The sequence below is a fragment of the Haemaphysalis longicornis genome, unplaced genomic scaffold (assembly GCF_048455015.1).
Source record: "Haemaphysalis longicornis isolate Haplotype H1 unplaced genomic scaffold, Haemaphysalis longicornis Haplotype H1 scaffold_2, whole genome shotgun sequence".
In the NCBI taxonomy this organism is placed as follows: domain Eukaryota; kingdom Metazoa; phylum Arthropoda; class Arachnida; order Ixodida; family Ixodidae; genus Haemaphysalis; species Haemaphysalis longicornis.
The window spans coordinates 8,588,394-8,602,395 of NW_027526295.1; the positions used below are offsets into that span (position 1 = coordinate 8,588,394).

Below are 14,002 nucleotides of genomic sequence, written 5' to 3' on the forward strand. Positions count from 1 at the left end.
AATCTTCCCAACAACGCCTCAACCCCAAGTCACCTCTATAAGCGACGTGATCCGCGCAGAAATACAACTCGTTTTGGGGACTTCAACTCCATCCGAAGTACCACACGAACCACAAGCTATGACCTACTCCGCGGCTGTTCGTCGACCCCGCCCTGCTCCAACCCGTCGTAAAGAAATCCGCCGTACCGCCGTCCCCTGTCGCCCGCCCGACCACCTGCAGCCCAAAACCACACGCCGAGGAAGACGGACGTATGGCGAACCTCCGTTAATCGTCCGCTGTGCTACCGTTGCGGAGAGGTCGACCACATCTACCGTCGCTGCCCCTACAAGAGGCCCGGTTTGCGAGGGTTCTCTGTCGACGCACCAAACCCTCCGACCCGGCCAGCGCCCATCTGATATAGAAGAATACCTGTTGAACACTGCAGTCGTGGATCAGCGCAGTTCAACCGTTCCCCGTCGCCCTACCGCCGTAGCAATGCTAACTTTGCACAGGGAAGGTCTCCCAGCCCACGCGGGGGAAACTGAAAGCAGCACCTTCTGGAGGTGAAGTGGCTCTACGGCGAAAAACCGGAAACCCTCCAACGACGCAAGGATGCGCCGAAGACCGTGATTCACGACATGCCCTCATCCCAACGACCCGACCTAACCCTTAGACTACCGAACACGACGAAGCTACACGGCGCGGCGCGTACCCGACATGACCGAGACTGCCGATGAGAAGACAACAACGACGACGCACAGTGCCCGACCGTCAACACGCACTAGCCGAGATACGACGCCCCGACGCACCCGGAACTAGAGGAAGGCGGTGTCCGACGTCAAGGTGTCCATCGACGGCTTTGATGTAGTCGCCCTTATAAACACTGGGGCCGACTACTCAGTAATGAGCAGATCATTTCATTTAACTAAAGCTGCGCGCAAAAGACCAGTTAGAACGGTTGCATTTATATCTCTGCACTGGTTAAAATTGAGTAATTTTATTTTGCCTTTCGAACACGCAAAAAATATTGGAAGCACTTAGAAACAATGCCAGTGCAGTTAAGTGGTGTTACCATTGCAGGGCATCCCAAAAATGCAAGAATGCGTCATGCTACCAGTGAAAGCGATTGAAACTGCTGTTTTAAACTGAATTCCGGAGATAGAGGCTTCTCGATTTGTTTCTATTTATGCTTTTATTGAAGGCTCAGAGTCATAGTCTGGAAAGATCGAGCTTGCTACGACCCACGGCGTACAAGTTTTTTGTCATTGTTGCGGCCGTTCTGAGATTCCCGATGGGTCTCCGCTTTTTTGGCGTATTAATGAAAACGTATCGCCACTTCCATGCTATAAATTGAACGTTGAGGAACCGAACTACAGCATACCACTCTTGTCTGCGCCTTTCGTGCGTACGTACGGCGCGAGAAATGCACGAAGCGCGCAATGGGGGCAGGGGGGTACAAGTGCCCCGGGCGCCACTTGGGAGGGGGCGCCGAGCCGAGCCTGCCAACTTGTGGCAGAGGGGGAAAAATGGCAGCGGGGCTATCTTGCAATAGCAGGGCGGCGCAGCTGCAGAAGTCACTGTGGGAGAGGGTTCTTGATGGGGGTTATTGGTACGGTATTGTAACGCAAGCTTAGCCCTGCGGAAGACGAGGGGGTTTAAGGTGCCGACGCAACGCAGGCGATGGGGCGCGCCGTAGTGGAGGGCTTCGGATTAATGACCAGCTGGGGGTCTTTAACGTGCGCCGAAATCTCGACCACACGGGCGTTTTTGCTTTCGCCTCCAACAGAAAAGCGGCCGCCGCGGCCGGGAATCGAACCCGCGACCTCGTGCTCAGCAGCGCAACGCCTTAAATACTGAGCCACCGGAAGCTTTATAAATAACTTCCGCAAGACTGACGATCCGCACAAAATACCCGAACTGATTTTCATGCCTCAGCGCCCATTTGTTTTCGCTTAATATGATATTTATTTTTGTCGATCAAACAGGAACGCGTTGAAAAAACTTATAAAATCATAGAATACGTAGTAAATGTACTCCCACATTTAGTTTAGGGCCCTGAATTTGTGGCTGATTTGCGAAAACTGTTATCGGTATATTCAACTACTGATGTGGCAACAACAGCGTGGTATCACGGCGGCATCCGCGTTTAGAAACTTTTTAGTCCAGTGAACTATAATACTTGGGTAGTGGAAAAAGCGGCCGCCTCCGTGTGAGGCACTTAGTGTCAACCCCACGCGGTGGCGCTCGCGAGCCCCTCCCGAGCGCTTTTTCGCCGCGGGAAGCGGTGGGCAGGCGTGCGTCGGGTCAGTCTCCGCGGAGCGAGAGTTCTTTTTTCGTGTTAAATTGTACAGAATGCTATTAATGTACCAAGGTTTCTATGGGAAATAAAAACCTTTATTAACATTCCAGTGTTCCACTTATCTCATTGATCAAGACTTTCCAATTCCTTACGCGGGAAGTTACAACGGAAAATGCGTAGATTGCTGCTATGGAATGGCTGTTATATTTTCTGGCACTCTCCGAAATTGTCATCGCGTGCGCGGAGCGACCCATGATTGGGTTTCCAGATGCATTGAGGACCAATGTTTCTCTTCTCTCGCAGCCAGTACGGGGTTTCTCCGATGACCTACGGCACCTGGTGCAGTTTTCTGTGTCCTGTGGTGGTGGCGTCAGCAATCGGCTACTGGCATACCCTAAGCACCAGAGTGATTGAGGAATTGTGAGTACTGAACAAGTAGCATCTCGAACTGAAGTAACGGCGAGCTGGCCTGCAGGATATTACAGACAACATTTAAGAATCGAAGCAAAACAAAAAAATGGCGGTACATTTCTATGCGGCCGAAAAGCGTTAAAGTTGCTATTGTTACTATCGCATCAGTAAACGTAGAAAACCATGTTCAAACTGGTGGCATTGCATTTAAGGTAAACTCAGATCATGTCAGCACCAACGTCAAACATCGTGGTTTATCTCTTGAAGCGCAAATAGTAGGCAAACCAATCGCTTGGCTCGCCTACTGTCGTATTGCAAACGGCAAACCTGGACGCAGTGGCGGGTACGTGATGCTTTCATTCATAAGCGACCTGACTCTTCCCCTTAATGTCTCAACGGCACGCCGCAAGGCAAGTAAATGTAGGTAAAAAGTACCTCCTTAAGGCCCGTCGGCGCACTCAAGGGGCCTTCTACAACGTTGATGCATTCCACCAAGTCGGTACTACGTCGAGGTTCCTTCTACCACACTATACGCTCCTTAGATATACGTGAGCCTAATACGGCGTTTAAAAATGAAACTCTTCGGTTAATAAAAGCCCCTTCAATGGAAGGGCATGGGGCCTGCGGCCTCGGGCATCCAGAGCAGACATAGGTACCTATGACTGGGCGAAGGTGTCTCCTTGAAGATTGTCCCGATAAATCATCCTCCAATTCCCCCTCCAGAGTTTCACGCCGTCGGGCGACTGGTCGGGCGACCGGTTTTGTTGGCGTCTTCGGTCGGCGAGCCAGTCACACTACGCGGACTTTCCATCGGCCGACGTGTTTGTGTCACCGTCGGCGTAGCATGACGGCGCGGTCGGGCAACTCGGCAGTTGGGCGATGGTTTCGCGACTCGGCGGCGGCGTCGTCGCTTATGCTCATTGCTCCAAAATCGACCGACCAAATCCTTTGCCTAGCTGATCACCGACAGTATCCCGTGACGTCCGCTTGAGCAGCACTTCAGTGGGAAAGCGGCACTACAGCAACAATGTGGCTGAAACATGCGTGGCTTTTCTTGCAGAAGGTGCCGCTCGTGCTCAGTGCCCCAACCTCGACCGAACGAGTCCTAGCCTTACCTAGCTCATCACCGACATAAACCCTCGTCCGCTTCAGCAGCACTTCAGTGAGAGCGGCGGCACTACAGCAACAACGTCGCTGCAACATTCGTGGCTTATCTTGGAGATGGTGCCGCTTGTGCTCAGTGCTCCAACCTCGACCGACCAAGTCCCGGCCTTGCCTAGCTCATCACCGTCTGACGTCATCGAATCCAACCTATGGAACTGGAGAACTTCAGGGACGTCACCACGCAAAGAAGACATAAAATCTCGTCCGCTTCAGCAGCACTTCATTGAGAGCGGCGGCACTACAGCAACAATGTCGCTGAAACATGCGTGGCTTATCTTGGAGATGGTGCCGCTCCGGCTCAGTGCTCCAATATCGACCGACCAAGTCCCACCCTTGCCTAGCTCATCACCGACAGCATCCCGTGACGTCATCGAAGCCAACCTATGGAAATCGAGAACTTCAAGCACGTCACCCCGCAAAGAAGATATAAAACCTCGTCCGCTTCAGCAGCACTTCAGTGGGAGCAGCGGCACTCAAGGAACAATGTCGCTGAAACATACGTGGCGTATCTTGCAGGTGGCTTATTATGCTCCTGTATCTTATTATTGTTCTGGCCATCTTTTTTCTGATTGTGCAGCCACTCCCAGCGAATTGTTTTGAAAATCTGTTAAAGTTGTGGTCAGAATTGGTGCTAATGCTTTCCGGGGACGTTGAACTCAATCCCAGACCAAGTGTTGAGGAAACGATTGCGACAATTTTAAAGACAGATTCAAGTAGAAGCTAGGGTAACTCAGATAGAAATGATTGAGACAATTTTAAAGACACAAACTCAAATAGAAGCTAGGGTAACTCAGAAAAAAAAATTGGAACACTTGTCTGAATATGTTGCTAAGCAAATAACCTTGACATTGCTGTTGAAAGCCTCCAGCGCACGATCAAATAACAGCAAGAAAGGTTAAACGAATTGGAAGACAGGGCTCAGTAAAGTTAGGTTTGTTGTTGAGGTGAATGGTGTCTTCGTGGAGTCTGGTGAAGGACCCGGTGAAGAGAAGAGGCAAGTAGCTGATGAAGAAGAGGAAGTGTATTCACACTTATTTACACAAATGATGAAGCATACCATAAGACAAAGGAAAAGCGGACTAAAATTAAAAAGCACCGCAGCGCACAAGGTTATATCGCGGCACGATCCCTGGTGGGGGCCCGGAAGCCAAAAAGGTGCCAAACCGCCGCACGGTTCGCTGGAAAGGTGCGTGGAGTTCTGGCGCCCAGAAACCGCCACGGGAGCTAGTCTTCGTGCGAGCGCTCGCAGTCGCAGGTCTGGACAAACTCGTTAGACGCTTTTTGTTGGGCGCGCTCTCCGGACGAGCGTACGCCCCGGGGGGCGGATCGCGACTGCGCATGCGTAGTACGCTAAGTAAACGCCCCGACGATGCAGCGCTACGCATGCAACGGTTGGGATCGTATGCTCCGGGGCGCTTGCGGGGCGCTGCGCACCTGCGAGGAGGCACTTTGCTTCCAACATGTCTGCTGCCTGGTCGATGTCGGCGTCAGGAGGTTCCCGACTGAAAACTGGTTAAAACGCGGACCGTCGCGTGTGTTTCTCATTAGGCGACATCGTTTCACTTCCAACAGGCATACAGGCAGAAATTAATGACCAAGAAGAACCCGGATGGCTCCCGAAGTGGGTGGCGGTGTTTGTGTGCATGCCGCGGTGATCGAATGCGTGCAGTGTTAGTACAGATCGGCGGCCTACATTTCGGGCATTCAAGAATTTTGGCCTGCGCTGTCGTCGCACCCTCAGGTGCGAGCTGAGAACGTTGCGCTACCAGTGGGAAATGGGAAGGATTTGTAGTTAGTCTCCACAAATAAGAGGAAGTGAGTAATAGGAACGCATCGTATATTTTGAGTTGCTACACCCGGGTGAAGTGTATAACTAAACCGCCCTTCCAGCCTACCCGCTGTTTCCTTTTGCGCGTCGCATTAGCGCCGCATGTCATACTCAGGTGTATTTGTCGCATGGTGCTGCCATATCTCTGAGCTTAATAAACTGAGTATTCCGAGCACTGTGTGTTGCTTCAAAACGTTGGCGTTGCGCGGTTGAGCAAAACAATCGCGACGGGTTTATTATACTTTTCCCTGATACTGAATCAAGGTAAGAGGGTCCTTTTTTATCATACTTGCAAGATTTAACGCATTGAAAAAAAAAACGCCGTCCAGTTACGGCTTGCCTTGATTAGCGACGTAAAAAAAAGGTCACATTTGGTTACTTCGTGTTGGGTTCAACAGGTGGCGCCGCAAGCGTTAGCGCACGCTACGGAAAACGCTGCACTAAAACTATACATGTGCGCGTCGCGACCACTGTACGCTCCGCTTTATGCCCAGCAATACGCGAACGCCCGGGACGCCTAACTAAATCTGTCTATTGAAGCATCCGCAAGCAGGGCGCAAGCGAAGCCGCCTCACCACAGCAGCGCACATGCCAATTAGGGTTTTGACCTGCGCTCTCCCCCTGCCGTCCCCGATGGTCAGGTGGACAGGAAAGCCCTCCCCGACGCCGCGTAAAAAGCCGCTGGTGAGGTCCATACAAAGGGTTGCGACTCGCTGGCGTCTGTGGGGGCCGCCCATCGCTTCGGCCCAAGGAGGGGACACAAAAAGGCCACAAGACGGGATGGGGGTCATCGTCCCGATGGGGTTCATCGGTGTTGTGATCATTACCGGCTCAAAGAAATAATCTTCTTGATTTTGGTGTCACTGAAACTGGTATGGAGACACGACAGGACATGGAAGAGAAAATATAAAAAAAACATATTCTCAACGCGCCTTGGTGTTACAGTGTCCTCAGTAGAAAACATTCACCGCATTGGCCAAAAGAAAAGTGAACAGGACAGACCAGTAATTGTAATATTCTACGACTACAATGAAAAGATGGCCATATTTGTGTTGAAAAACTTGAAAGGTACGAATATCAGTGTCTCCGACTACTCCTCAAAAAAAAACGTTAGAAAAAAAATCCCTCTGGCGCTCTCCTCTTAACGATAAGCGTAAGGGTGTAAGAACAAATGGTCCCGGAACAAATGGCCCCGGAACTTATTGTTCCGGAACTTGTGGTCCCGGAACAAATGGTCCCAACTCGAACGAGGAACAAATGGTCCCGGAACTTATGGTTGCGGAACGAATGTACCCGGTACAGATGGTCACAGAACAAATGGTCCAGGCACCTCTTCGGGCAAAATTAATTTATAAAACTCCACGTTGGCTCTCTGATTAAATTTGTTGCATCTTGCTGGAGTGGAGTATCGCCTGCTCTCACAAAAAGCTTTCAGTAAATCGGCGAGCGCAACTCACCAGTAGACCTCTATGTTGACTGACGGTCAGCAGTACCGGCCCACTCACATTTTTGATATTTTACATAACTTAAATAATACCATCACTGTAAATGGGCTCGACGCACTAACTCAAGTGGGACTCGCTTCTCAAGCGTTGACAAAATTTTGTATCCGTGCAAATATTGCACGTCAGCCAGCTTAATTTAAACAACAGTAGTGTTGCGCCACTTCATTTAGAAAACTGCATTTACAAAGAAAATTATGGCAGCTTGTTATTGTATTCAGTTTAAACACCGCCCGTGGGCTGCTCAGTGCACACAGGTTTTGATTTAAATGTCTGCCACTGGCTTGCCTGGTATTCAGAATAACAAAAATGCGAGCAAAGGAAGCAGGCGAGGGCGTACAACTCAGATAAACTCAAAACAACAAGTCGATGGGATAGGAATTGATTTCTCTAAGGCCTTTGATAGAGTTTTTTGACCAGAAACGTATTCAAAAAATGTTGAAACTTGTTATTGATTCTGCAATTGCAAGATGGGTCCTACTGGCGCAGTATATTAGCAGTTTGTTGAAATAAGCGCGCACGTTCATCTCTCTTAAGCGTATCCTCAGGTGTGCCACCAGATTCTGTATTAGGAGCTTTACTCTTTTTAATTTATGTTAATCATATTGCAATGGTTCTTCCTCCTTTTGTTGATGTAAGGTTATACGCAGATGATTTTCTCTTGTTTTGTCATGTGAAAAGTGTTTCTGATCAAATGCTCCTCAATGATGCTCCTCAATGTGATAAATGGTGTGATAAATGGGACATGAAAATTAATTTCGGTAAAACTGTTTGCATGACAATTCCGAATAAAAAATCCCCCTAAACTGTAAATACACAATAAGCAATAGACAAATTAGGAGTTCTACTGAGTTTAAATACTTAGGTGTTACTCTATACAACAATTTAAAGTGGGACAAGCATATTGACAAAATTACAGGCCTGGCGAAGCGAAAGCTGGGTTTTCGGAGAAGGAGACTGAGAAATGTAACACCCCCTGTTAAACTGTTGGCCCATAAGACGATTGTTGGACCAACGCTGTAGTACGCCGCTATCATCTGGGGTCCGCATACTAAAACTGAAATTAACAAACTTGAACGACTCCAAAGATTTGCAGCGAGGTTTATTTATTAAAATACAAGACAACACAGTCTGTATCAGTTTTGCTTGCTATGACTGACCTTCAACCATTAGCTACACGTACAAAAATAGCTCGTTTAAAATTTCTTTATTACCTGTATCATAAAAACTACAAACTGGATCCCGGAATATACCTGCGCCCCCCAGGACGAGTGTCGGTATCGTACCAATCGCTATATGGCAGGTACGATGGCAGGTACACCTCCTACCCCTGCTACAGCCCGCAAGGGCTAGCAGTATTGTAAATAAATAAATAAATAAATGAATGAATGAATGAATGAATGAATGAATGAATGAATGAATGAATGAATGAATGAATAAATAAATAAATATGTTGTAAAAGTTGTTCATAAGAGCTTCTACTGCCATTCTTGTTAAAAGCATTTTGCCTTGATATATTGTGTGTTAATCAATCATGTTGTCCGGCTCTCTACTCGTCACGTGCACCTAATATGAATCTGCCATTTATGGTATGCGCGTTTGTACTGCAAGGTATATCTCCTTGCGCAGTGACGCACCGCAAGACATGGGGATGCAGAGAACCATCCAGGACACCATGCAGAAATGCCTTCACACCTATGAAAGCCTGGAGTAAGTTATTTTTTGGTGCTTAATGGCTGCTTATGCAAGTGGGCACCTTCTAGGAGGATGACCGAATGGACCGAACTAATGGACCGAACCTTTGTGCGAACGATCCTCGCCTTCCCTTGTCGCAAACTGTGCCGCACAGTCCAAAGTGAAAAGAAACCTAAGAGACCTATAGAGACGATTGCCAACTTAGCGAGGTAGAATTGGGGAAAAACATTATTTTAGCCTACATAAAAATTCAAGCAATTTGTGCATAACTTTTCTGACATCAACATTGATTGACTACGTTGAAAGTGCTGAAAAGCACTCTGAGAAGAAACTCGCATGCATTTTCTCAGTTGCTATGTTTCGCTGCATTGTTAACCCAGCCTAAATATGCCATTTTGTACTAATTAGTTCTAGTAGAAGTCTTCATAGCGGTGGGCGGCCAAAGCTTTATATGGCTCCTTCGGATATCTTCATTTTTGTCGTCTAGTTTATTATGGAGGAGTTTTAGATACGATTGATGGCTCAGAATTGAGGACGAAAACATAACAATTTGATTGTAAATTACTTTGTAAGACCTGATTTATAACATCATATATTAAATGACCTAATTTATAACGTCATATAAATTTCTTCATATGACGTTATGGGACCTAGAAAAAAAAGGAGTCAGTTCGCAAACAAGTCACGTTCATTTTTATTCGTAGGATGGTGAAGATCTAAATTGCCTTCAACAAGAAGGTTTGTCTTGAGGCAATCACATTTGAGAGCATGTGAAATTCAAGTTAGCATATTTCTTGAGGATGTTTTTTTTAACAAAAACTAACTATACCTACGAGCCAGGCATGGGGTAAATTTAGGTTCCACTCACGCTGCGTCCCTCATAGGTATGTTTTGTGTTATATGTTGGTTCGGGCCTTCGGCGAGCAAGTGGCCATGAGAATATTGCTTAACGTGTACACTCATGTTAACCGTCAAGTTAACAAACTGAAGACACATTTTCTCTTCCGCTGATCCGGCATAGTTAAATAATTGCGGAAGCAAAGTACAGTTCATTAGGCAATGCTCGAATTTTGTGGCTGTGAGAAAATTGATCTATTAAAAATTGATCGTTGTCGTTCAGGAAGTGGCCACAGGTACTGTGGCGTAATAACGTGCTGCGATTTTTTTATAAGAATGTTCTCGTAGCGCCCAAGCAAGCTTACGTGCTTCGAAAAGAATGAATTACTGAGAATGAATAGAAAATAATGATGAACGCAAAAGAAAAGAATGATTAGGGTGGATTAAGATGGATGAAGTTGTAATTAAGCTAGGATTAAGCAATAATAAATGAATTTAGCCAGAATAGGGATCGTTAAGATGAGCTAAGATGACTGAAAGTGGACTAAGAGAGATAAATGGTGGTAAAATAGCCTTGCTGCTATGCCAACGGGTGGACTTCTTTACAATAGGTATCCGTCAAAATATTATGTCATGCTTTCACCTTCGAAGCACGTAAGCAGACATGAGAGCCCCGAGAACGTTTTACGCGCCTTTTCAACCTGAAACTAAAGGACCTTGAACCACAGCCTCTTGAACTTCTCCCACGTTTTGTTCAATTTGAGGGAGAGAGTGTTTATATATAACTGCATTAAACTGAAGCTCCATACCGGCTTAGGCCTCTGCAAATAATGTCACACTTTCTTAGAACAATAACAAAAGTTCGTTATCGTAGTTCAAAGAGGGGAACAGCGCAACACCTACGAAACACATTCAGAAAGTTACAACCACGGGCGCTGACTTATGAAGTTTATTTTTAGGCATGTGGTACCGATGTGGTATACCGATGTGGTAACTATCTGTGGTACCGAAAACAATCTCTTTTTGGGGGAGGGACAACGAGGGTCTGCTCACACAGATTTCGCTCTTTTTCTACAGCCTCAATTATTTCTCTGGTTATTTTATCTTTGTGTATGGCGATGACCTGTGTTGCGTGAAAGATCGGGGTGCAGCCTCGGCAATCTCTACAGTGGACACAAATGGCCACTAACCACCATATGTACATTATAGTTATGTTCGTTTAATCTTTCATCAGGGCATTGTACAGTTTGTCCTACATGCGTTTTCCCACAGGACAGCGGTATCGAATACACGACGCCTTTAACACGCTATACAAATCGGTTTACGTGCTTAACAGAGCAGGTCTGCATTGTTCTTTTGGTTTTTTGACTCTCACAGACATGGCAAAAAGCTTTTTAGGCGCAGAAATAAAATTCTTACACTAGCTCTTTTTCCTATCTTTTTCAAATTGTGGGCTTTCCGAGGCATGTAACGAATCACTGTTAATTTATCACTTTTCTTACGTTCAATGGCTGCCTGGCTGTTCTGTTCATCTCTTTTTTTTCTGGTTCTGCTAAGGATGACAAGATCTTCTTGGGGCACTCCGCTATTGGAAGCCGGCCAAGCTGTTTGCAGAAGCTATCCTTCATCAAATGAAAACATGACTTGTTTAGGGCATTTTGAAAGCACATTGTTATGGTAGACCTTTCCACGAGCTTTGAATGAGATGAATTAAAAGGTAGAAGCGGTTCTCCTTTTTGTAATTATGCACCAACTCGCCCAAGCCATCACCATTGCAAGCTTTATGGTAGTAATTATTTGTAAACATTCTTTACAAACCTTTACTCAGCTAGTAAAGTACGTTGTTGGGCTAGTTGGTCGATCATTATGAAGAGATGTATAGCGCAAAAAAAAAAACGAAGGACAAAGAATGCACGAGGACGAAGCGCTAACTTGCGACTACTGCTTTATTGAAAGAAGCACACATTAAACAACAGCGTGCACGATAACAGACAACCTACGCGACACAAACCAAAAACAAGGAAAAATAAATTTGATACCACACTATACAATCTTATCGCCCCCTTCCCTAACCACGGGCTTCCAAATAAGCAATCTGTTTTGCCGATAAAGAAATTGATGCTTGACTAAAGCATCCGTCTTCGGCTTTGTAAATTTCTAGCGCTTCCACTATTTCCCTAGTCATTTGGTTCTTGCTCTTGAACAAAATCTTGCACTTCGAAAAGAAAGGCACGCATCCACAATCGCGACAGTGCTGCCCAATGTGGCCCTGCTTCTGCCGCACGTTATAGTTGTGCTCCCTCAAACTCCAGTTTATGCATCGACCGGTTTGGCCTATGTATTGCTTGCCACACCGAGTCGGAAAGGAGTACACCACGCCTTGTGCACATCATAGAGTTTCTTACAGTATCCACTAGAGAGGAATCTGACGCTAGCGTCTATGCGGCTCACATCAAGGCCGTCTGTGTCGTCATGGACCGCCATTATACATCGCGCTCGCCTTAGTTTCATCATTGCCTTGGATTGAAACGTGTTAGTGACCGCAAATTTAAAAAGTGCCACAAAAACGCGAAGAATAGTGTTCACTTATCTAAGTGGAAAATAAAAACAGGCGGTTTTAAAACTAAGGAAAAAGGAAGTAAAGCGTATTTTTGCCGGAACGGTCGTGCCTGCTGTTCCGCAGGCCGAGGTTGTAGTTCGAACAAGGTTAATATTTGGAGGGGTGGGGGGGGACTTATTAGAGACTCTGATTTTATTACTTTTACCATTATTGCAAATAATAAGTTGCTTGAAGAGTTTGGAAAGTTTTTTGAACGTCCCTATTAAAACGTCGCCGTCGTGGTGAACCGGTGCACCGACCGCCAACTAGTTTAAAAAGAAAAAAGAAAACGTGGTGTAAAACAGTCGTGCACGATGACAAGATAGGACGCATACAAGCGCCCGTATCTGTCGTATCCCCGTGGTCGTATCTTGCCTTCGTTGAAGTACGTTTTGTTTCTCCTTTTCGTCGGCTACAAATTTCGCGGCGGCATATTACCCGCTCAGTCATGCGTCCTGCGACTGCGGCATCAGCAACGTCAGGTGCGATCACGCACTGCCTGCCGTTTCACCGAACACGGCTGCCACAGAACAGGGAGTATTTCGGCTTCTTTGTAGATCGTAAACGTGTTAATGCATAGTGAAGAAAGCAAATCCCGAAAGTTGCTCAAGAATCCAATTGTCATGCCAAGCCAAAGCCAAAAAGGGGGTCTTCCCATGAACCCCCACGACGACATGGCTTACAAGGCGCAGTTTCCTCTCTAGTATACCTACTAAGAAACTCTATGGTGCACATGGTACCAACTGGTTTTCGTGCTTTATCGAGCACCCTTTTGGTTTTTGGCCAACTGGATTCGTCTGCTTACCGAGGCGCGATAGCTCATTTGGCGTGGTAAACAAAACGTCGACCTTTGCGCGCGTTCAAATCTTTTTAATGTTATGGGATATCCTGTGTAAATATGGTATTGCCCCTTTCCTACTACGTGGTTCGTCAGCGTTTTGCGCGTGTCCTTGATTTTTAGCGTCATTTTTAAGTTTTGCGGCCAACCCTTCACCCACTGAAATAAGTAAAGGTTTTGGATACCCCGACGCAGAAAGACGTTCCCCTTGCTTGGTAAAACTTTCTTTTATCGTGTGAGCGCATAATTTTTCTAGAGCGTTGCTGAAGCAGAGCCGCAGAAGACGGCTCTTAACAAGCTTCGAATGCGCAGAGTTAAATGGTAAAAGGGCCTTCTTGGCGCGCGGTTCGTAAAGCCAGCCAACGTGGTCTTGGTAAAAACGGATCCTGAGATCTAGAAATTTTATACTGTTTTCTTCGGGAAACTCGTGCGTTAAATTAAAAGGGGTAAGATATTGACTAAAACTGATAAAATGGTATTAAAAATATTTCATCTTGCCCGTCGGCTGCGTCAATGAGTATTAAAAAGTCGTCGACAAATCTAATAACCTTAACAATACCAGGGCCACCCAAGTCTTTGGACATGGTGTTGTCGCAGGATCCAAGGTACAGACCGCTTATGGCAGGGGCAATGCAAGAACCTATACAAATGCCTTTTCGTTGCAGGTAGGTGCCATGGTCCCATACCGCGTGGATGCTATTAAGATAGACATCGAGGAGTTCTAAAAAACCAGCAACACTTATCCCAGAGGTATTTTGGAAGGCAACATCACCATACCTGTCAATGGCATCTTCAACACAACGAAGAATACCAGCATGAGGCAATGAGTTGTGAAGATCCGTACATGAT

General features: G+C 46.5%; 1 protein-coding gene across 1 annotated transcript in view; it reads left to right on the forward strand.

Moving 5' to 3' along the window:
* LOC144166962 (uncharacterized) overlaps positions 1 to 14,002 on the forward strand; it is a 126,844-nt gene that overhangs the window by 84,255 nt on the left and 28,587 nt on the right. Inside the window, exons 9-10 of the mRNA XM_077696396.1 lie at positions 2,583 to 2,699; positions 8,814 to 8,894. Coding sequence (XP_077552522.1) covers positions 2,583 to 2,699; positions 8,814 to 8,894 — 198 coding nt within the window. The remainder of the gene's footprint in view (positions 1 to 2,582; positions 2,700 to 8,813; positions 8,895 to 14,002) is intronic.